At 51.2% G+C, this 23,589-nt stretch overlaps 1 protein-coding gene across 3 annotated transcripts in view; it reads left to right on the top strand.

Annotated features, from left to right (window-relative positions):
• Nucleotides 1-23,401, top strand: part of MTMR4 (myotubularin related protein 4) — a 56,239-nt gene extending 32,838 nt beyond the window's left edge. For 2 of the 3 annotated variants that reach the window (XM_057367951.1, XM_057367952.1), the window contains exons 4-19: nt 269-385; nt 1,029-1,111; nt 1,292-1,458; nt 3,228-3,324; nt 8,827-8,940; nt 14,221-14,417; nt 14,652-14,780; nt 15,821-15,932; nt 16,361-16,556; nt 16,998-17,183; nt 17,982-18,152; nt 18,260-18,414; nt 18,766-19,969; nt 20,301-20,411; nt 20,654-20,742; nt 21,134-23,398. In XM_057367951.1, the coding sequence (XP_057223934.1) occupies nt 269-385; nt 1,029-1,111; nt 1,292-1,458; nt 3,228-3,324; nt 8,827-8,940; nt 14,221-14,417; nt 14,652-14,780; nt 15,821-15,932; nt 16,361-16,556; nt 16,998-17,183; nt 17,982-18,152; nt 18,260-18,414; nt 18,766-19,969; nt 20,301-20,411; nt 20,654-20,742; nt 21,134-21,311 (3,306 nt within the window). In that variant the 3' untranslated portion in view covers nt 21,312-23,398. Of the gene's footprint in view, nt 1-268; nt 386-1,028; nt 1,112-1,291; nt 1,459-3,227; nt 3,325-8,826; nt 8,941-14,220; nt 14,418-14,651; nt 14,781-15,820; nt 15,933-16,360; nt 16,557-16,997; nt 17,184-17,981; nt 18,153-18,259; nt 18,415-18,765; nt 19,970-20,300; nt 20,412-20,653; nt 20,743-21,133 lie in introns of all 3 variants that reach the window. The other variant, XM_057367953.1, reaches the window with a different exon arrangement.
• Nucleotides 23,402-23,589: the final 188 nt, after the last annotated feature.

The following is a 23,589-nucleotide window of genomic DNA, read 5'->3' as shown; positions in this document are numbered from 1 at the left end:
GCCACCCCTCGCTACCAGGTGTGCATGGCACACACATAATCCTTCAGGAGGTGCTCACTGGCTCTGGAGGTGTCCTTGTGAAAAGCTCCATGTGTGGGGCTGGGCAGTGGGTGCCCATGCTGTCTGTGCTGCTCTCAGGGCACGAGGAGCACGTTACTGGAAATGGTTCCTTGGGAGATGCACTGCAGGGTCAATGGGAAGAGTGGCTGTGGGCATTCCAGTGCACAGAGTACCTGTGTGTCCTGACCTGGCTCTGTTTCCTTTGCAGGTGCCATTCACTGTGTTGCAGGGCGAGGGGGTGGAGTACCTGGGCCATGCCAACGACGCCGTGATTGCCATCTCCAACTACCGCCTGCATATCAAATTCAAGGACTCTGTGATCAATGTGAGTCTGGCTCACCCTGCACCATCACCTCTCACAGGAGTTCAGAGCAGGGAGGGGTGGGAATATCCCATTCCTGGGGGCTGTAATATGGGAAGGTGCCTCTCAGAGCATGCCAGACCTGAGCATGCAGTTGCTGTTTTGCTGCTGTATTTAGGTGTGAGGATGGGGTTTTCCTTTGCATAGTAATTAGGTCTTTGCTGTTTTSTTTAAATTTAAGCATTAACCTTGGTGGTTTTAAGGTTGTCGAGGTCTCTTGCAGGCCAGTTTTAATGAGACTTCTCACCAATGCAGAGTCAGACAATAGGAGCCTGAGGCTTTCTCTCACTGCCTTGACTTACCATCTCTTRGTGCAGCTGTTGTTTGACTCAGTTACCTGTGCTTGGCTGGATGTGGTTAAGTCAGGAACTGGCCCCAGGTGGGAGATTACCGAGGGAGAGAACAGAAATCAGAATAGTAATCATGAAAGGAGCTCTGTGCTGACTCATGGAGCTCCATAACCCTGGGAGTGGGTTTGTAGCTCACAGAAGCAGCTYGTGACTGATGGAGCTGTGCTGGAGCGTGAGGAGCCTGCGGGCACGACTGCTGGGGCTGCACTGGCCTGTGGTGTGCCTTGTCATGCCCTACATCTGTCCCTCCCTCGCAGGTGCCTTTGAGGATGATGGAAAGTGTGGAGTGTCGGGATATGTTCCAGCTTCACATCGTCTGCAAGGACTCCAAAGTGATCAGGTATCCAGTTTATTGCTGTGCTGCTGCTGTGGGCTGGGAGCAGCTCTGGTAGCTCTCTCTGTGCTGCCGTTGGAATTGAGCTGTCCATGGTCAGGCTTCTAAAGCTTGGGGCTGTGTTCCTTTTCCTGGTTCAGTCCTGGCAGGATGAACATCCTCACTGAGGGTGATTTGGGTTTGCAGGTGCCATTTCTCCACCTTCAAGCAGTGCCAGGAGTGGCTGAAGAGGCTGACTCGAGCCATTGCCCGCCCTGCCAAGCCCGAGGACCTCTTTGCATTTGCCTACCATGCCTGGTGCTTGGGGGTGTGTGTGGATGAAGAGGATCAACATGCACATCTCTGCCGGCCAGGTGAGCTCTCACCCGGCCCTTGCTGCTCTTCTGGCTGCTGCAGTGCAGTGCAGTTGAGCTCTTGTTCATAAACCCTGTCTCATTTCAAATTCACCTTCTGGATCATCCTGAGCCTGGCCTAGTGATCCAGCTGATGGCCAGATGCTGCTGGATAAGGAGCAGAGTAAAAGGAATTATTTGTAAGCAAAATAAGAAACTTCCTGAGCCAGCAATGCAGAAGCAGCTTTTACCTTTCTTCTTGTGAAAAAATATCCCATACTTCAGTTCCCTCCTCATGGTGGTAGAGACCTCAAGCAATCCTGTCCTTCAGTGGCAAAGAGCATTAGTTTTTAGGCAGCCTAATTAATATGAGCCCAGCTGCATCTCTTCTCCAACACCCAGAAATGCTGTGACATTCCCAGGATCAGGTCTGTGGAGAGCTCTGGCTCATCCTTACACAGGCASAAATCAAATCTTTGAGTCCATGAAGAGAAAACCAGAGCTGTGCTGGTGCCCTCGTGTGGACTGGGAGTTTCCCTTCCCTGGGAACACAAAGTTCACTTGCATTTGCTTTGTCTTATCCATGATGAAGCTGTTTAAAGAAGGAATTAAAATAAGTGAGAAACCTAGCCTTAGACAGAAAAATGTGCTGATCCTAGAGGAGAGCAGCAATGGCCTGAATGGAAAGTCCATAGATTGGATGAAAGGATGGGGTTCCATAATACAGCTATTCCAAGAGAAGCTGATAGGGAAGAGATAAGCTCTGTGTCCTTACCATGCCCCTAACCCCAGCAATCAGAGACATTTGCTGTCTTTCCTTTAAGGAAAGTATTGTTCTCTTGTATAAATAAACTCACCTGTGCAAGGTGTTGCTGCTGGATATGACTGAGGCAAAGAGCTTTGCGATATTTAKTCATTAATAACAAGATTTGACAGTGGAGCAACAAAGGCATCCAGAATTTGTGAGGCAAGGCTAAAACATGAGAGAGGAAACCCTAAGTCAGCGTCTGACAGCAGTTTGGAGGAAGGAGTGCACAGTAATCCTTGCTGTGGCGTTCCTGACATCCACTTTGGAAGCTGTCTCTGCCAGAAGGGYAGAAGTGAATTAAATTAACCCCCACACTCACCCATTGACATGGAGARGCTGTTTCTGTGCTCTGAGATGAGATCTGACTTGACAAAACAAGCAGAGGAGCCCYTGTGAGGGACAAGTCTTTTTGACTTCTGAAGCACACTCCCTGCTGCCATCCAGCTGCTCTGGAGTTTCCTCTTGCCACAAAGATGCTCCAAGGGCTCGATCCCTCCTGCTCTAGAGCCAGGCTGGGAGAGCTGGGGGTGTACACRTGGAGAAGAGAAGGCTCCAGGGAGASCTCAGAGCCCCTTCCAGGGCCTGAAGGAACTTATAAAAWAGAGGGAGAGGCTTTTATATGGGTRGATAGYGACAGGACAAGGGGAAAGTGTTAAAAGTGTCAGAGGGCAGGGTTRGATGGGATGTTAGGATAAATTCTTTAATCAGGGGCTGGAGAGKCCCTGGCATAGGTTGCCCAGAGAAGCTGTGGCTGCCCCAYCCCTGTRAGTGTCTAAGGCCAGGCTGGATGGGGCTTGGAGCACCCTGGGACAGTGGAGTGCCTCCCCATGGGAGTGGAACAAGATGGTCTTTARGGTCCATTCTAACCCAGAACTTTCTGGGGTTTTTATGATTCTCTCCAGCCTGTGACAGGAGCTGCCACGAGGACATTGAGATTTCCTTTGTCAGCTCTGTCAGTAACTCCCTGTGCTCTGTTCCTCAGGGGACCACGTGAGGTTCCGGTTCGAGATGGAGCTGGTGAGGATGGGCTTTGACCTGCAGAACGTCTGGCGCGTCTCTGACATCAACAACAACTACAAGTGAGTATTCCACCACCAGGCTCTCCCCACTCTCCTCTTCCCTTATTTTTCCCTTGGTAATCCCCGTGCAGAGCAGTGGGTGAGTCAGACTCCAGCTAATCCTCCCTCCTGGCCTTGACAACCCCCAGGCAGATCAGCATGTGAGCCAGATCCCTTTTCTTTCTGCTTTTCACATCATGGAATTGGAGAAGAAATACCGCCGAAAGAACAGAGCTAGGAGGAACTGTAAATGGTGACTCAGGTAGTTCATAATGTGGTGCTCTAATTCCTCCTGGAACACATTTGGGAGTCTGGAGGATCTGTCTGTCATGCGTTTGTCTTTCTGGTCAGTCCTTCTCTCTGAAATGCTCAGTTTGACATGACAGACACAGTTTTTGTACACTCAGGCAGCTGTTCAGCTCTGTGAGCAGCTGGGTGTGAGCCACTGGAGAGCTGTTGGGGTGCTCAGGAGTCTGGGAATAAGCAAGACTTATTCAGTTGGAGCAGGAGAAGCTAAAGGGTGATCTGCCTCCAGCTTCTGGCAGTGGCRCAGGACAGAACAACAGGTGATGGCCCCAAAGGGCAGCTTGGGACATTCACAATATGGAAGGGAAARGAACATTCCCTGGGAACTTAGTGCTGTGCTGGGTGCATCCCCAACAGGAGCTTCTCCATCATTAGTGTCACACTGCAGGTGATCCAGTGCTGGAGGTGGTCCCTGTGAGCAGTGGGTTGGAGTGGAGGTCTCTACAAGGTTTTCCCACCAGCACAGTTGAAAAGACCTTTTCCTACCAGTCAGTGTTTCCAGCCTGTCTTCTGTTCCTGCAGGAACTTTGAGAGAAGGGCAGCTGCACTCTTTGCAGCAGGTGGCATTAAACCAATGGGATTTTAAGCTTTGATGGATGTATTCACTTTTGCATTCCCTATAATCCTGTTCTTGAAACCACTGGTGTCCCTCAGTCCTCTCTGTCCCCACCAGTCCGGGCACCCCCATCACCTATGGGCTGGACAGTTCCAGGTCACTGGTTTCCTGTGGACACYATGGGAAGCCTCAGACACACTGGTCTGGGGAAATCCCAGTTTTGGAGTTGCTGCCTGYTCTCCCTTCCTGAAGAATCCAGGCCACAAACACTAAATTTGCTGGGTGATTTCCCTCTGCCCTAATGACCATGTTGTTGCTTTGGGATTGTTCACATGACTTTGCTGGCATTTACACAGTTTCTTCAAGGATGCCAAATAAAAGTTGCTGCCCTGAATTTCTCAGTTTTGGAGTACACAGCCTGTGGATCCCTGCCCTAGGTAGAGTCTCTGCATGTTGGGCTTTCTCCCCTGCTGGATCTTGGGGTGTGGTTCCCTCTGACTATTTCAGGAAGTTCAACTTCCATTGACCATCTGTGCTTTGCTTCCTGGCCAGTAATCGAAARCCATTAGCCACCTTCTCTGAAGGCAGGTATTTGACTTCCAACTAAACCAGGGAAGAAAAGACTTAAAACATATCTCAGCAAGCTGGGTGTGGGCTTGGCTTTGCTTCCTCCACCTGCCGAGTTCCTCCCTGGGGATCCTCGCAGGTCCCAGCTTCTGCAGACATCCCCAGGATCTCAGGGGTGGTGTAATTACCTTGTGCAACTCAAACCAGTTCTCTCTTGCTGCTGGGGGAGTGTTGCTTTAAATCCTTCCTTGGCTTTTGATCATAACCACCTGCCTCTATTCACAGGGTTCGGGTTACTTTTTAACTGTTTATAGTCCTTTTATCTTTTATTTCCCTGCATTGGCTAAACAGTGTTGTTAAAGACAGGATACTCCAAGGTAATGGCTTTGTTCCCTGTCTTTCAAGTCTGTTCCGAGATGTCCTTATCTGGGAACTATTATCTTCTTCCTGGCGGCAGCCATCATAAAACGAGAGCAATACAAGCTTATAAGAACCACTCCTTCAGTCTTGATAAAAGTATACAGTGATAATAAAATTATTACACRGTCTCTGCCTGGCTCTCACATCTTCAGGGATCTTCCACCCAGGGAAATGGGATCACTCCAGCATTCCCCATCTGGTGCACACAGGCTGTCCGAGGTAGGAGTTGTTTCATATCAGCCATAGTGCTGGTGGGTTCGGTACACATGTAGTTCCTTCAAAAACAGGACCCACTTTTCTTGTACTCTTGATGTTCATTTTCAGGTTTCATCTTTTTACGGTTATGGTTTTATTTAACTTTGAGTTTATGAGAAAAAACTTGCCTGGAGTTCTKTTACTGCTTTAGCCAGATGGTGTTTCCTACTGGTTTCTGGGACTGCTCTGAATTGAAATTTTGTCTTTTTTTACACTTCTCTATAAATTTTAATACTATCCATACCACTGAAAAGTGATATTTAGTGTCCTTGCTTGGATTTGCTATAGAAACACGTGGACAATAAGTCTGTGAGGACTGTTAGAGGTACACGTGTTTGCCTTCTGTGAAGGAAGAGCTTGGACAAGACTCTCAGGGACAGGCTGGGATTGTTGAGGTGTCCTGTGCAGGGCCAGGAGCTGGACTCGATCCTCGTGGGTCTCTTCCAAATCAGGAAATTTCCACAATTCTGTGATGTCTCTCATTGTTACCTTTGTGGTAATCGATCCTTGCCCACAGGTGCTGATTTGTGTCTGTTCCAGCTGCCCTTTCCTGCCATCAGACCTCACAGTTCAAGGCTGTTGCCCTTGATGCTCTGGCTCAGCCTGCTCCCAGGGCTTTCCAGGCCACTCCACTGCAGGTTGTTCCCTGTAGGACTCCTGTTGTGGTGAAAAATGACTGTTGAGGTTCTGAACTATTTCTTATCTTCTCAAGAGCAGCTCTTTCCTAAGAGCAGCATCCTTCATCTCTGTGGGGAGAAACCTGTTAAAAAACACACGCACACAAAAAATCTCAAAAAAAMCCGTTCTGAAAATCCAAATCTGCTGTATCTGCTCATTCACTGATATTTCAGGCAGTGTTCACACTGCTTGGGGAGTGACCTCCCTCTCAAAAGCTGTGTTGACTCTTCCAGGTGCACTGAACTTATCCTCTTTTTCGTTGTTGTGTTGTGRGAGCCTTATCCCCTCTAAAATGTTGTTGAATCTACTGAGTGATGAATGCTGTAACAAAGGAATTTTTCAGTTATTCCGGTTTGGAACAGCTTAGACCTAAAGGAACAATCAGGGACTTCTGTGTCATTTGGCTGGGAGCACCAAGAACCACCTGGATGTGTCTAAAAATGTCACCTTTGGTTCACTGTCCTGACACCTGTGTGTTCTGTGTGAAACCAACGCAAGTCTCCCACGGGAATTTCTGTCCCCGCAGCCTTTTTGCAGCTCTTCCAGGCTCTGTGGATGTTGTTCCTGTTGCTCCAGGGGTTGGTGGTATAGCCTCTGTACTGTGCTGTTTCTCTTTAGGCTGGGATTTGATCCACGTGCATTTTGGTGGATGCTGGTCACTCTGAGATTCAAACTTATACCTCATAAACTTATACYTCCACCTTTCCCTGGAGTTGCCCACACTTTGTTCACAAGCTCAGCCTATTTYGGCCTTTCTACAAAGCTGGTGCTCTGAAGTTTAGGGTGCCACAAATATTCTTCCTTGTATCAGTTTATAAGATACTGTTTAGCCAACAGAGTTACTTATCCTGGGTTTTCATTTCCTTTGCTGTATGCCTCTGGAATTCTAGCCTAGAAGGACATGTCTCTTTGTTTTGACCTCATTGCCTGTTTCTGTGCATCCTGCTTGAATTTGGCTTAACTTCTTAAAGCTGTCCAGTTTCCTACCTGGATTCTGTTGATTTCTATCTTACTCTTTTAGTAAGATAGAGCTATCTTACTAAGATAACTCTACAGAGTTTTAGTGATTTAACTCTCCTGAGCCTCTTCTGGACTACTTTTCTGCCGTAGGTACTTTAAGACATCACCCATGTTTCACCTGAGGTGCCAGGGAACTGCTCACATTTCAGTGAAGCCCACTCCTGTATAGACTCAGCTATTACAGAAGTTCCTCCAGACCTGARCAGGTGCTAATCCTCTCCCACATTCCTGCATCCTCAGTCACACTYCACTGCTGCTCTAATTTCCTGACCACCTTTACTCATGGAATCTGAGGCATTTCAGAGATGTCCAAGCCCAGACATTCTGCCACAGACAACCTGGTCTTCACCTTCTTAACTGACAGCTTTGATTTTGCTTCCTGAATTCCTCATCCTCACCCAGTTGTTTTTATCCCTTAGCCACCCTTGCTTTCTGCCTGGGGCCCTCAGAGGAGCTGTCTAGACACTGAAGTGCCATTTTCCAACGTGGCAGGCAGTTCTTCACTAGCACCATAAACTGATTAACACTGGATCATGCATGTTGCCATCAGCTGGGATAGCCTGGGCCCAGGAACACCAGACCACCCTCTGTTGCTTACTGGCTGGATCCTTTCACCCCCCTCACTTTGCTTCCCATCTGYCCTGAAACATTCCTGCTAAATGATGTGGGATAGCCTCGAGCCAGAGCTGCTCTTTGATGTCCCTTGCCATGTACTCACCTGTGCCTGCCTGGGCTGCGGGGGCTCAGCTGGTCCAGCTCCCAGGCACTGCTGTGTCTGAGCCTGCCCTCAGCCTGTGCTGGGAGCAGCAGGGGTARGGCAGGAGCTGCAGGAGCCAGGAAGCACCCCCTGCACTCCTGGAATTTCATGTGTGCTTCATACAATCCCAMAATTGTTTGWGTTGGGAGGGACCTTAAAACTTACCTCATTCCAACCCTGCYRTGGGCAGGGACACCTTCCACCATCACAGGCTGCTCCAAGCCCTGTCCAGCCTGGCCTGGGACACTGCCAGGGATCCAGGGGCAGCCACAGCTTCTCTGGGCACTCTGTGCCAGGGCCTCCCCACCCTCACAGGGAAGGATTTATTCCCAGTATCCCWCCAAACCCTGCCCTCTGACAGCGCTCTCTGTTCTCACTGTTCTCCTCTCACTGCTGGTGCATGTTCAGATATCTGGGTTCAGAAATCGGGAATTTTGATTTCTGGCACCCCACCAAACAAGATTTAGATCTTCCTCCTGTCACTTTATTTTCAGACCCCAGTCCCCACTGCCAGGTTTCTGGGCAGATTTTGTGTCTTTCTCACTGGGCAATGTGTCAAGATGAACAGTGGTACCTGTGTTCTGCAGGACAGAAAGCAGCAGGTCATTCTTTACCAGAAGCTCTGTGTGCTTCTGCTACACAAAAAACAGAAACTCCACCTAGATTATTGACTCTTCCCCTAAACCCTCATGAATTCTTAAATCCAGAGATTGTTCCAGAGGCGTGCTGGGACGTACTGGGATACTTAGTATGAGCCCAGCRGTGAGGCCTGAGGTGAAAGGAGGTTGTCTTTCAGTTCATTCTGACAGTGCCTTTTGGGTCACCTGTTGAGGCTGCATTGAGACTGATATGAAGAGGAAGAGCCAAAGACCTACATGTTGTGTTTGGGGAAACATGAGCTACTCTGGGGCAGATTTKTTGATTGCTCAGTCCTCATCTTGCCTTCGTGCTTTCCGTTCTCCAGGCTTTGTTCCAGTTATCCCCAGAAGCTGCTGGTCCCTGTCTGGATCACTGACAAGGAGCTGGAGAACGTGGCTTCCTTCAGGTCRTGGAAGAGGATCCCTGTGGTGGTGTACAGGTAAATGCAAACCCAGTTTACCTCTCCCAAACCCACAACAGCTGCCCATGTCCTCGTAATCGTGCAGGGGCTGTGGACAGGTGGTGACCCGAAAGCTGTTCATCCTTTTGCCTCCTGGTGGTGCTCCCAAGGCTCCTTCTCCCAGCAGCATCTGCAGCAGGGTGTTTTCCAGAAGTGAGAAGCAGTGTTCCAGAACTGTCCTTTCATGCTTTCAGTTTGATTTGAAGATGTGGGTGACTTTCCCTCCTACGGGAGATGTTGCAAGATGAGGTCAAATTAAAGTTCTCTCAGAGTTTCAAAACCTTTTCACACATTGGTCCTTTTCTGGCTGCTACTCTGAAAAGAAAATCTGAGCCCAGAGGAACGTGCTGGGTGCCCTGTGCTCGGCAGGCAGTGCAGGCCTGGACAGACCTGGGAATACCCAAATCTGCAGCTTCTCATGAGGGGCAGTGGAGGGGGAGCTCCGAACTCCGCTCTCTGTGGCCAGGGACAGGACCCAAGGGARCCRCTGGAGCYGAGTCAGGGGAGGTKTAGGTTGGATTTCAGGAAAAGGTTCTTCCCCAGAGGGTGCTGGGCAYTGCCCAGCTCCCCAGGAATGATTTAACTCTTGGAAGATATGCTCCTKAGCCTCCAGGATCACTTGGACAATGCAGGGATCCACAGGGTGGGATTGTTGGGGTGTCTGTGCAGAGCTAGGAGTTGGACTGATGATCCTTGTGGATCCCTTCCAATTTAGGATAACATTATAATTCTATGACATATTCCCTGACCAGCCTTCCAGAAATGATCTAGAGGGGGATCCAGGAGGCCAGGCAGYCAATGGAGCAGAGCTCTGCAGAGTAGGGGCTGGTTCTCCATTAAATTGTCTTCTGGGAGACTGACATGTTTGAAACCARCAAAAAGCTGATGGAAAGGGGCACCCAGGCAGTTGTGCTGTTGTAGGATGTACATTATGGGTTTGAAACCTCAAACTCTGTGTTAGCAGCTACCAAATCCAGATACAAAAGACCTTAAAATATCAGAGCTGTATTGGAAAATACAAAAGTTAGGAAGCAAACTCAGTGAATTTACTTTAACTCTGCATCTTCACATTTAATGGCTGGCTGTTGGATGTGGCAAAACACTGTGTTCCTTCTGGAACTCAGTTCTGCAGCACAGTGGGAATGAGCACAGCTCATTGGATGGAGCCTTCCCCTCTTTGTAGCCAGCTCAGCTGAGAAGTTAATTGTATTTGTGATTCCTTTTGCTAAAAATGGCCTGGTGTTGGAGCCTGTCCCACTGTGCCTCCCCACCCGAGGGCAAAGCCATGTCTTTTTCCTACTCCAGCAATTATTTTGTTCCTTGCTTTGTATCTCTGTARTGGTACCCAGTAATTTACAGGCAGAGTGCAACCCTTTGCAGCCTGGGATCAGATTAGAAGACGCTGACAAGTGATGTTACAAGATGGGGCAAGTGCTTGCCCATGTGTGTCTCTGATTTTCATGTACTTTTTTAGCCTTTGCCCTCAGGATTGAAGTCTTAGGGACAGGAGGGTCCCTGAGGGTTGTGGCTGCTTCTGCAGTGCCTTGTGCTGTGTGGAAAAGCAAAGCCTCACACTCAGCTCCTCCTCCTCACTCAGAGTTCAGGAGGAAGTGGATGATTGCCTGCATGCCAGGGGCTCATCCACACTGATACACCTCAGAGCTTTTGGAGAATAAGGCTGATCTCATTGGGTCACAGTCAGATATGTAAAACGTGTCACCAAAGGAACCACATTATCAGATTTCTGTAAAAAATTATAATTTAACTATTAAGCAAAGCAGAAATTCAGGTCTCCATCTCAGWCCTCAGTGGAGATGTGCAGGAGAGGTGCAGGAGCCTCCAGGCACAATTCACTTCCAAAACAAGGCAAAGGATGCAATCAATTATTTAGCTGAGTGCAGAGGCAGACGGGCACGGCGTGGCACTTCTGGCTCTGGCTGCTCAGCCACCTTGAGGAGCCCTTGGACTCATGCTGTGGCAGCGGGAATGCTGCTCCTGACACTCAGCACCGCCTGCCAGGGGAGCAGTGGGGACAGCAGACACTGCCCCAGCCCCATGGCTGAGTACTCACTCTYAGCCTCTCACCTTATGCCAGAGTTACAGGTCATGCCAAAGGGAGACAGGAGTTTATCCCAAAGATTTGGGAAATGGAAGCACTTGCACACCACATCTCRGTTGGGGACCTTTAGGCTGGGGTCAGTAAACTCTCTTCAAGCTCTTGAGCTTTAAGCCAAGCTCCTTGACGTACGAGTGCGCATCCAGGGCCAGGAAATAACAGAGAGGAGACTTGGGGGATCACAGAATCATGGAATGGTTTGGGTTGGAAGGGACCTTTAGGATCATCTACTTCCAACCCCACCAACCACCTTCCACTAAACCAGATATTAATTTATCTGTTGTGGAGGATTGTTTGGGTTAAATGACATGTGCTGACAGCATCAGATGTGCTCTAGCCTTTTGCTCAGAATGAATCTGTGAGCAAGAACTCAACTGATGAACTACAGAGGCACCTCATATTCCAGCTTTGGGTTGTGAAAGGGTCTTGACTCATTAAAACCAAGCTGAGGATCCCTAAAGAATAATCTGCTCCACATAAGTTAAAACACTCCAGCACTTTTTGCCATTCCACTTTCAAGAAAGGAACATTTTCCTTTGAGGAAAATCTCCCGAAAAATTCCAGGTAAGAAAAGCCCTTAAATGATTCCTGTGCTTATGCTGGGGACTTGTGCAGGGAAGGCAGAGTCRGGCTCTTTTGCTCCCCTGCCGCGGGAAGCTCCTGGCAAGCTCAGCTGTGGTTTTGGTTCCTCTGTTGGCACCTGCTATACTTTCTGCTTGGTGGTGGCTTCACACTCATTGGTGCTGCCACATTTCTTCGTTTCCTGGCAGGTCACCATGTCCTTTGAAGGTCCCCAGCAGTTTTTCAATGCTMAGAGGTTTGTGTTACCAGGAGTTTTGTAAGTTCAGCACGACCCTGGTGACAYCGGCAGCTTTACACGGAGCAGCTGYCGTGCCCCACACTCTGTCCTGCCCCCCAAGCTGCCTGCTGGGAGCAGTCCCTGGCACAGCCCCTGCCTTTCCCAAAAACGTGCTCAGGCACTGTCTGGGAAAGTGCTGGTTGGCACAGGCTGGGAGCTGTGGGTGGCTCACAAACAGGCTTGGATGATCACAGGCCGGTGCTTAAGTCCACACCTTGGCTCTGTTTCATTTACTACTATAAACAAAGCCTTCACAGYTCTCTGTTCTGTCCATCCTTGAGTGATCCTGGAGGCAGGAATAGATCTCTTTGGACTGAATGCTCTGCAAGTCACCTTGCAAAACAGCAGCATGGAAAGTAAAGGGACCCCATGGTGTTTAGACTTGGCCAAACATGAACATTATTTCTTTGGAAGGCTTCAGTTTAAAATCCTCATCATTATTATCTGTGAGATGCCATTAAGGTAGCTACATAAACTGACAAGAGGGCAGGGTTAGATGGGATATTGGGAAGGAATTGTTCCCTATGAGGGTGGGGAGGCCCTGGCACAGGGTGCCCAGAGCAGCTGTGGCTGCCCCTGGATCCCTGGCAGTGBCCAAGGCCAGGCTGGACATTGGGGCTGGGAGCAGGCTGGGACAGTGGAAGATGTCCCTGCCCATGGCAGGGAAATGGAATTCGGTGACATTTAAGTCCCTTCCAACCCAACCATGATTCTGTGATATGCAGAGAAAGGCTGCAGGAGGGGTGGTGGGTGGGGTTGAGCACGGTTGGTGTGTGGATCTGGTTCAGGGCTGTCCAGTTCATTATCCCATCTTCCAAGAAGGACCAGGCAGCAGGAGCAGCACCTCAGGGAAGTGTAACAAATGGGAYAGGGATGCAGGTACTCTCTCCTGGTGCATCTTTGGAGCATCTGCAATCTTAGATTTCCTACAGCCATTGGAGAGAATGGGTGGCTGTCTTATGGTCACTTGGTGAACCTGCTGCCAAGTGCAGTGGAACCAGTCAGTCTTTCCCTAACATTGCACCATGGCGATGAGTCCACTCTTGGTTTTGTTTGCTGTCCAGGAAATGTTTTTGTTTCTGAAACAGATGGCATGATCATTCTGGTGATTGCTTGTATCTGTGCCACCCATCTCTGGAAGGTGGTTAGACTACAACGTGATCCTTTTTGAGATGGATTATTGAGGAATTYGTGTGATTTTAGGATGGTTAAGATGTGAAACCATAATATTCTCTGTCTTATTCCTTTTCCAATAACTGTTAAGACATCCTTAACCTTTGTGCTTATTTTGAGCACTGAGTTAAAGCTTTTGAGAGCTCCCCAGTGACTTCAAAGCCTTTGGGATTTGGCTGCTGATTGGCTCTGAACTGCTCCATGTTATAGTTGGGGTTATGTTTTGATGATGTAAATACTGTTCACTTAGTACATTTCAGACTCTTCTGGGTCATTCTCTATTACCAGCAGCTCTTTCACTTCMCAGTCCCATCTCTTTCCAGGCATTTTGGGAATGACTTGACCACTGTTCATGTGAGAAGTGCCCTGATTCCTGYTTCAGGCCTCCTGCCAGGTGTCAGTAAGCATAGCCAGGGTAGGGTTCACATTTAGGGATTGTTGATAAACACCAGCTCAGGCCTCCACCCAGAAACTCCCTGGKCTGATGCCGAGTGAGCTCATCTTCCCAACTTACAGGTGATAAGTGAAATTGTTTAACAGCGGGTCTGTAATTTAAGGGAGGAAAAAAWGAAAGAGAAGGAGAGAACAGAACAGCATTAAAATCAAGTGKAAGGTGTCCCTGCCCTTGGCARGGGGTTGYAACAAGATGATGTTAAACTTCCCTTTCAACCCAAACYATTCCATSATTCTATGAAATAACTATTACTTTSCAAAAATACAACCATAATGATTTTAAGTTCTCTCTGGTTTAATATATAGATACTGACCCATCTATTTACAATAGTATATATTTTWAATATTATATATTTATGGATCACAGGATGTGTTTATGTATAAGAATAGAAGTCAGAGTTTTTGAGGATCTTGAGGGTCTTTTCTAACCTAAATGATTTTGTATTATTTTAAATAACAATTCAAGACTGGTTTAGCCTCTCTGTCAGTRCTGTAGTAGTGAAAAATGGTTATTCAAGATTCCTTGCCCTGTTCCACTGCTCGATGAGAGACTCAGTGCTGTAGTTGCAGCCAGGAGTGGCTCAGGCTGGCTGTGCACAGGGAGTGTGTCCCGGGTTGTCCCTGCTCCCGGGCTCCACGAGGATCTCTGTCCCCGCAGACACGTGCGCAACGGGGCGGTGATCGCGCGCTGCAGCCAGCCCGAGATCAGCTGGTGGGGCTGGCGGAACGCTGATGACGAGTACCTGGTGACATCCATCGCCAAAGCCTGTGCCTTGAACCCCGGAGCCAAGGYGGCGGGCACCGCGCCGCACACCGGGAGCAGCGACGGCAGCGAGCCCTGCGACGCCGACTTTGGTGAGACAGCTCCTGCCACCCTCCTGAGGGGCAATTCCTCCGTGCTCCCAACACCCCGCAGTGGCTGCTGGGCTGTCCCAGTGYGGGGTTTAACCCCAGTGTCTGGGTGCAGAACCCGGGCCTGTCGTGCAGAGTGACTGCAGGGTGTGGGGTGGCTCTCTGGGCTTGCTCACGGTGGCACTGTGCTGGTGGGAAGGGAGGTTCTGGGAGCTCAGTCCCTGTGTGTCCCTGCAGACTCGTCCCTGACRGCGTGTTCGGGTGTGGAGAACACGGGAACCCCTCAGAAGCTGCTGATCCTCGATGCCAGGTCCTACACGGCAGCCGTGGCCAACAGAGCCAAGGGAGGCGGCTGTGAATGTGAAGGTACCAAGAGCCAAGAACATCCCCAGGCATTTTCCTCTTGGAGCTGCCTGGCAGTGGGTCCTAGGGCACGGCAGGGGTTCGGGTCAGCATTTTGGTACTTGGTCTTCTGGAGCACATTCCTATACAGGGGTCTGGACAGGCTGGATCAATGGGTCGAGGCCAGTTGGATGAAGTTCAATAAGACCAAGTGCTGGGTCCTGCATTTGGGTCACAGCAGCTTCATGGAATGCTCCAGGCTGGGGCCGTGTCTGGAAAGCTGCCCAGTGGGAAAGGGACCTGGGGGTGCTGGTTGGCAGCAGCTGAACATGGGTCTAGGTGTGCCCAGGTGGGCWAGGGGTTAATGACACCTGGGCTGTACCAGCCACAGTGTGGTCACAGGACCAGGGCAGTGACCCTCCGTCCCCCTGATCTGGCCACTGCTGAGGCACCTTCAATTTTGGGGTCAGTCTTGGGCCCCTCAGAATAAGAAAGACCATGAGGAAGGAATGGAACTGGGAAGGGTCTGGAGCGCCAGGAGCGGCTGAGGGAGCTGGGAAAGGGGCTCAGCCTGGAGCAAAGGAAGCTCCGGGGTGACCTTGTGGCTCTGCACAACTCCTTGACAGGAGGGGCAGCCGGGGGGTTCGGGCTCTACTCCCAGGGAACAAGGCAGAGGATGAGTGAAAATGGTCTCAGGCTGGGCCAGGGGAGGTTTAGGTTGGATATTGGGGAAAATTTCTTCATGAAAGAGTAGTCAGGCACTGACACAGCTGCCATGGGCAGGGGTGGAGGGGTTTACCAGTCGTGTAGATGTGGCACTTGGAGACAGGGGTTAGTGTGGACTTGGCAGTGCTTGGGAATGGTTGGACTCAATGACCTTGGAAGCTTTTCCCAGCCTTGGTGACTCCATGAACACCAGGAGTGGTGTGCGAGGGTTGGCTGCACTGGGGACGTGGAGGCAGTTGCTGCAGCAGCAGCAGGGTTGGATTTGATGCCCCTTGTGGGTCTCTTKCACCCCAGAGGGTTCTGTAGCTCTCTCTGAATGTTCCTGTCTCTCATGTCAGAGTATTACCCCAACTGTGAAGTCGTGTTCATGGGCATGGCCAACATCCACTCCATCCGCAACAGCTTCCAGTACYTGCGTGCTGTCTGCAGCCAGGTGCCAGACCCCAGCAAGTAAGTGACTCTTCTCTGGCTGACTTGGTGCCATATTTGTCAATGACCTGGGGGATATCATTCCCTTTTCCTTTTTTCTATCCCAGGTCTCTACCTGGGAAAATGGAGGGACAGGGAAGTGCTTACTTTGCTTGAATGCTGCTCACTTTGATCCATTAGTCCAGATGGGATTGTGGCACTGTCTCAGTGTCACTTGGTTGTGTGTGTCCTCTGAGGGTTTCTAAAATATAGCTGTATTGGAGAAAAAATAAATTCATGGTGGGATTCTTTGCCCTTCTTTCCAGGCTGCCATGTTCCTCTGGAACATGTTTTAGAAAAGACAGATTTTCACTGAGGACTCCCAAGAAGACTRAAGTTAAAATGTTGAGGTTTTTTTTCTTCACTCAAGGGCTATTCAACCACTTTGTTGCTTTTTACCCCCCTTCCAGCTGGCTTTCAGCCCTGGAGAGCACCAAGTGGCTGCAGCACCTGTCTGTCATGCTGAAGGCAGCAGTGCTGGTGTCCAGTGCTGTTGACAGGGAAGGACGTCCAGTGCTGGTTCACTGCTCCGATGGCTGGGACAGGACTCCRCAGATTGTGGCACTGGCAAAGATTCTCCTGGACCCTTACTACAGGACCATGGAGGTAGGATTRTGCTCTGCTGCAATTCATGTCAGTTCAAAGGCCGCTTTTTGTCCTGGAAAGGAGCAGGATTGCATTTGGGAATAAGCTTAGTGGTATTTCTGAGCTGCTGTGGTGGGTGTTGGGTTTTCCCTCTTCTCTTCCTGTCTGTTTTGGGTGAACTGTTCCTCGCTCCTCTGCCTGGCCTGGGGAAGTGCTGTGGGAAGTACCATCTTGTGCTCAAGGTTCAGCTGCCTCCCTACTCTGAATTCTCTGAGCTGGTTATTGTATAGAAATAACAGCTGTTAGTTTGTGTCTGGAAACCTCCAACACCAGTGAGCTTTGCGCCCAAACCAGGCACCACTGCAGCCTACTTCCCAGCCCTTCCTGGTGGCTAGGGCTTGCTTTGTCCTGCCACATCTCCTCAGCAAAATCTCTGCAGTTGTGTTTTACTTTTATTCACAGGGCTTCCAGGTGCTCGTTGAATCGGACTGGCTGGATTTTGGTCACAAGTTTGGGGATCGCTGTGGACATCAGGAAAAGGTGGAAGATCAGAACGAGCAGTGCCCAGTTTTTCTTCAGTGGCTGGATGCTGTTCATCAGCTTCTGAAGCAATTTCCCTGCCTCTTCGAATTTAATGAAGCTTTTCTGGTAAGAAATACACATGCAAACATGCCTTTATGCCAGATGTGAACAGAGGCAGAGGGGAGGTCATGATCTTTAACGGTATTGGAGTTAAAATAGTTCTGCAGAGCCTGGGAGAYTGTGAAGTGATCGCAGAATCCCCAAATGGTTTGGAAGGGAATTTAAAGCCCATCTTGTTCCATCCATCCCCTGCCATGGGCAGGGACACCTTCCACCAGCCCAGACTGCTCCATCCAGCCTGGCCTTGGACACTTGCAGGGATCCAGGGGCAGCCACAGCTTCTCTGGACACCCTGTGCCAGGGCCTCAGCACCCTCACAGGGAGCAATTTGTCCCTGATACCCAATCTATATCTGTTTTAGTTTATATCTGTTCTCCCATGAAAGGATGRTGAAGGGTTTATGTACTCTGGTTTCTCTGAATCCCTTCTCCAGTCCCTTTCCATCCCAGGGAATTCAGTTGCCAGTAGCAGCACTGGTTTGATTTGCATGTCTCAGAGTTGTATAGGTCTGAAACATTTGGAAATGAAATAGGAAAAAAAAATGAATCGCTGTCTTATCAAGTAATTCGGGTGAGGGTTCTGGAGGGTCATTTGTTTCTAGAGGGATGGATTTGGTATCAGTTGGGTGTTGCTTTCCCTTCAATCCAAGAGATCGCTGTCCTGCCCAGTGTGGAAGCGARGGCAGCAGTGGGGTCGCCCGGGGCGGGCAGTGCATGTGCCATCCCAGAGGAGGGGAGGGTGTGCCCCAGCAGACAGGAGCCCCTATTCCCATGGCTCTGAGAGCTGCTGCCCTCTGTGCCGCAGGTGAAGCTGGTGCAGCACACGTACTCCTGCCTCTACGGGACCTTCCTGGGGAACAGCCCCTGTGAGCGGGAGATGCACAACATCTACAAGCGCACGTGCTCCGTGTGGTCCCTGCTGCGGGCTGGCAACAAGAACTTCCACAACCTGCTCTACATGCCTGGATCTGAGCAGGTCAGTGGAGCTCCCGGTGCAGTTTCCAGGCTTTTCCCCTGGCAGGCAGCGGGGAGGGGCTGGAGGGCTTTCCTTGGCGGTGGGCTCTGACACAGGCGGTGTCGCAGGTGCTGCATCCCGTGTGCCACGTGCGCGCCCTGCACCTCTGGACAGCCGTGTACCTCCCRGCCTCCTCGCCACACCCTCTGGGACAGGATGACATGGACATCTACATGCCCCCCGGATCTCAGAGCCAGGACTTCAGTGGCAGGTGCTTGGACAGGTAAGAGCTTAGAGCTCAGGCTCAGGGTGTTGYCTACCCACAGAACTTCTGCCCTTCTTGTAGTTTCCCTGCTTTCCCTGTTGTTCTCATGTTCCCTCTGGGAGCGAGAGCTCTGCAGCAGTGTCCCAGCCACTCGCAGGGARGATGAGTTGAGGTCCCTGCTGCACMTCAAAGGCAGGAGGCCACACTGTGGTGTTGTGCATTTCAGCTCCTGCAGCTGCACTGCCCCTCACCACCCACCCTCCAAGCTGTAAAGGGGAGCATTTCCCTCCCCTCATCTCAGTTTTGACTGAAACCAGGGGAATTTCAGGGCAGAGTTATTGTGAGATTTGCTTTGGTTTTGGGTTCTAGATTACCAAAGACAAGATCTATGGATGACCTGCTCTCAGCCTGCGACTCCAGCAGCCCTCTGACCCGCACATCCAGTGACCCCAACCTGAACAACCACTGTCAGGAGGTGCGGGTGGGCGTGGAAGCCCGGCATGCTGCCGCGGAGGGGGCCGAAGGGGCTGCAGTGGCCACAGGAGAGGCACGGCCCATGGAGGAGGAGGAGAACCCTCCCCTGCAAGGCAGCAGCCATGCTGAGCACAAAGGGCAGAGCAGGCAGCCGGGCAGCCAGGCTGCTGTGCCAGCCAGCAGCATCCCTGTGGAGGCAGAGAAKGGAAATGGAGCACACACGAAGGAACTGCATGGCACGGGTCCAGCTCCAAATCCTTCCGGACAGGAAAACTGTGACAAGGTTTCCMCCAGTTCTGGAAAGCAGTTGGAAACCTGTCCCCAGGAACCTTTGAAGGCTGCTGGCAKGGTGTCCAATGGAGGAGGCTGCCCCAAGAAAATCACCACCTGCCAAGACATTCCCAGCCAGGAGTCCCTGGCACCAGGCAYCCCTTCTCAGGACACCCCAGGGCCTGCCCTGGGCATCCCATGTACGGATGCAGACAAGGGCAGAGGTGATGCTGGCCAGAGCGTGCCCTTCGAGGAGCCCAGCCGGCTGGGGAGGGTCCTGCTGGAGCAATGGCGCAAACCCATTTCCCAGAGCCAAAGCAGCGAGTTCTCCTTCCTGGGGTCCAACTGGGACAGTTTCCAAGGCATGGTGACATCGCTTCCCAATGGGGAGCCCGCRCCCAGACACCTCCTCTCCTACGGCTGCTGCAGCAAGAGGCTGAGCAGCAAACCCCTGCGGGCCCCGGGCCTGTGCCTCAGTGGCCCGTGGTCTGGCAGGGAAGGTGGGAAGCCCTCGGCCTGYGCTGGCCACGTGGGCACGCATTTTGGGAAGCCCAGCCGTTCGTGGCTGCCCTGCCACCTGAAACAAGCCTCTGGTCCCAAGCACGTGCCGCCAAAATGTCCTTCTCCTGTGCCTCCCCTGTACCTGGATGACGATGGGCTCCCCTTCCCCACGGACGTGATCCAGCACCGGCTGCGGCAGATCGAGGCCAGCTACAAGCAGGAGGTGGAGCAGCTGCGCCGGCAGGTGCGGGAGCTGCAGCTGCGCCTGGACATTCGCCATTTCTGCGCCCCTCCGGCCGAGCCACCCATGGACTACGAGGATGACTTTGTGAGTATCAGCCCCCACACCTAGCTCCGGTCCCTGCGCCCCTTCACACCTCCCCCTCCGACCCACAGCTCTCCATCCCTTTGGGAGGGAGTGGGAAAGATTGTGCCTCTGTTTCCTCAGCAGTGTCCCCCTCCTGGCCATGTCCTCATCCACCCAGAGGTGTCTCTGCTGCTCGAGGGCCAAACTCCTACACACTCATGGATGCTTTGCCCCTTGTGTTGGGCTCGGAGCCACCCGGGTGCCCCTGAGCAGCCGAGTGTGCAGAGCAGGGAGTGCCCTGGAGTGTGTGCCCAGCAGCAGAGCCGATTGGTGACCTGGTCTCATTTTGCAGACGTGTCTGAAGGAATCAGATGGCAGTGACACGGAGGATTTCTGTTCTGACCACAGTGAGGACTGTTTGTCGGAGGCAAGCTGGGAGCCTGTGGATAAGAAGGAGACTGAGGTTCGTGTCCCATCATGGAGCTGTGATGCACTGGGAGGAAATGTTTTTTGCAACTGACCTGGGTGGGCACAGCAGCAGCGACTGGTCTGGAAGTGAGGCAGCGAGCAGCCTCCCRTGTCCTTGACACATCCTCTGCTGCTGCTGGCTGGGGTGGGGTGGGCTCGCTGTGAGGTGTGGCCCAAAGCCACCCCCAGAGCTGTCACTGGGGGTTACAGGCAGGAGCTGACTGGTGTCTGCCCTAGGTCACACGGTGGGTCCCGGACCACATGGCCTCACACTGCTTCAACTGCGACTGTGAGTTCTGGCTGGCCAAACGGAGGCACCACTGCAGGTAAAAATGTCAGCGCTCTGGGCCCCTCCTCTCCTCAGCCTGCTGTGTCACAAAATGCCCCTCTGCCAAGTCTGTTCCCTCCAGCTCCCAGRAGAAGGTTTTAGGTCTTTCCACTACATGCCAGGCCTCATCAGTTCCCTGCAGAGTTCCATTCTTGTTCTTGTTCCACATTGTTCTTGTTTCTATTTTTCCAAGGCCTTTGATCCCTCTTCTGGACAGCAGTGAGTCCCTGTCAGCACCAGCAGTTTGCTTGCACTGCAGATCGCAGTATAAGGAACATGTTGACAATCCTCAGGCTGGTGCTTCTTGCTGGCTTGGACCCTTTGTTCTCACTGAAATTCTGCTGTGGAGTCCCAGCTCTCTTCTCACTGGTGTTCTTTCTCCTTGACAGGAACTGTGGGAAYGTGTTCTGTGCTAGCTGCTGCCATCTGAAGCTGCCCATCCCCGATCAGCAGCTGTACGACCCCGTCCTCGTTTGTAACTCCTGTTACGACCACATCCAAGTGTCTCGTGCCAGGGAGCTCATGAGCCAACATATGAAGAAACCCATCGCCACAGCTTCCAGCTGAATGCCACACAAGGGACCTGTCTAAACCCAGCCTTTTCTCTCGTGGGTTTGAAGGGTGACTCTGCCTCCAGGGTAACTGTGAAGGCCTTTGGTGCAACACTTGAACACCAAGCTCGAATGCACTGTCTGCAGCAGCCTCACTGCCGGGCTGGAGCAGAGGAGCTCAGATCGGAGAGGACGCTGTGTCCCCACCCCGGAGCCGGTGCGCCCGTGTGTTCGCAGCCCTGACGACCTAGGGCTGAGAGGGGATCACAGCCTCTTCCTTTTGTGGGCTGGAAAGCAATGTGTTCACAGCTCTTGCCTGTGCAAAGTCCCCCCAAAGCAATAGAAAGGCATGTTTAGAACCACCTCCCCCTCCAAAGGCAGGCTGCTGTGTGAGAAGGAAGAGGGCGGGCTCCAGATGGTCCCRCAGGCGTTGGAAGGGCCTCAGCCTGGAGCAGATCTGTAGATTCTCTTTTCCATGAGTGTGATTTGCGATCAGCTTGGTGAACAAGACTCATTAGCCATCACTAATTGATTTTCTCTYGGGCTCTGAAGAGAAATTCATTCCAGCTGAAAAGGGCCGAGCAGATCGTGCCCATTTTCAGRCTCCGCCGGGATCGGTGTCGCACTGGACTTTGTCCCTGCCCCCAGCACCGTGGGGAGATGGGAGATTGGCTTTTCACTTCTGCTCTGCCCGTCTGCTTTGTCTGCGGTCGTGTCACAGCCTGGTGCTAACACAGGAATGGCACCCTGATCCTCTCCTGGCATGGAAACAGAACTCGTGTTCCTGTGTTGCTCCTCCTCCCCTTTYCTGCCCTCAGCTCTCCACTTCCTACTGCTCTTTATCCTGAAAACTTGATACCTTGAGGGTATAGGCCATAATGTGTTGTTTTACCTCCTGGAATGTGCTGTCTGGTGTATGTGAGGGTTTCAGTCCAAATGCTGCTATATATTTCTGTGCACTTAATGTAACCCGAAGAAGGGAGAATGAAGCATCGATACCAAAACGGGGGTGGGGAAGGACACTCACTGGCTGACGTAGACACTACGCTCTGTGCTTTTCACTTTAGGGTGTACAGCCAAGCTGCAGCGATAACCGTGACATGTGGCATCTGTTCAGTGGTGGAAACAATCTCTCTGACTTGCCCCAGTGCTACCTGAAATGCCTCTTGAATTTGACTTCTTTTTTTGTCTCCTGTACAGCGGTCAAAGTTCAGAGTTGCCAACTTGTAATTGCCTCTCTGCTTCTCCTTTAAACTAGAGAGCAGGAATCCCAACTCATCCTAAGGACAAGGAACTGGGTTTAAAAAGGAAGAAAGGTTTAGAAAGTGGGCTTCAGTGGGCTTGTAATCCCTAGGTCCCTCGGGGATTGTCCATCCTGCCTCCTCTGTAAGACATCTGTGGATATTAGTGAGAAAGAGGAGTTTGAAAGTGGGGCATTTCTTTGCAGAAATGCAGGTTTGCTTTCCAATATATTCTGCACCTCAGGAGCTGAGACTAGGTGTGCGACAGGGAGGACCTGTGAGGACATTGGTCTGCTAACAAGGCAAAGGACTTGACACGGTTGCAATCTCCCAGATCTTTTGGTAATGATTTGTCATCTCTGTCAGAAGGAATGAAATAAGAGCCTTTCCTGCACTTCGACTTGTCAGCCTCTGCTTTTGTAAATCCTGAYGTGCGAGTGAAGCTCATCCTCTGAAGACCCTGTACTTAGACTCTGCTTCTTTTCCACACTGGGAACAACCAACACGGCTTTGGGAAGAGAAGGCACCTTGCTTCAGATTCTCCCCTGCCTTGTACTTTGCAGTCATTGCCAGACATGGAAGAGTGACCATTGGCCTGGTGGAAGAAACTGGATTTGCTCCTGTTGTGCACGTGTTGGAATGACTGCAAGCAATGAGGAAGCCAGAAACCAGGTACTGCTGGCCCTCCTGTTCAGGCCATTGGTCCAAACTGCTTTTAGCTCTCGTGAGTTTCAACGTCACAATGTGCTGGCCAAAAACTCTCCAATCAGTTCGATGGCATTGTGACAAACAAAATGTGCTGTACAACTCAATACAGTCGAAATAAAATCTCTATATTAGTGCTGCTGGGTTTGGCCCCTTCTTTGCTCYGTGGGGAATTCTTTGCTTGCCTAGGGGGTTTCAGACTGCTGTTATTCACTACCTTTTCCCTTGAATAAGGTGTGTTAGGGATTTAATATCCCTTTTCACAATCAGAATCATAGGTAGGGCACAGAACACCTTGTGCTACAGGCTTCCAAACCTGCAGGATAACCAGGGCTTTCCAGCCTCTCC

Source organism: Malurus melanocephalus, unplaced genomic scaffold, assembly GCF_030028575.1.
Source record: "Malurus melanocephalus ecotype Western Australia unplaced genomic scaffold, MMel_1.1 scaffold_86, whole genome shotgun sequence".
NCBI lineage: Eukaryota > Metazoa > Chordata > Aves > Passeriformes > Maluridae > Malurus > Malurus melanocephalus.
Note: the sequence above shows the minus strand (reverse complement) of the source record. Positions and strands in the feature narration are given on the sequence as shown.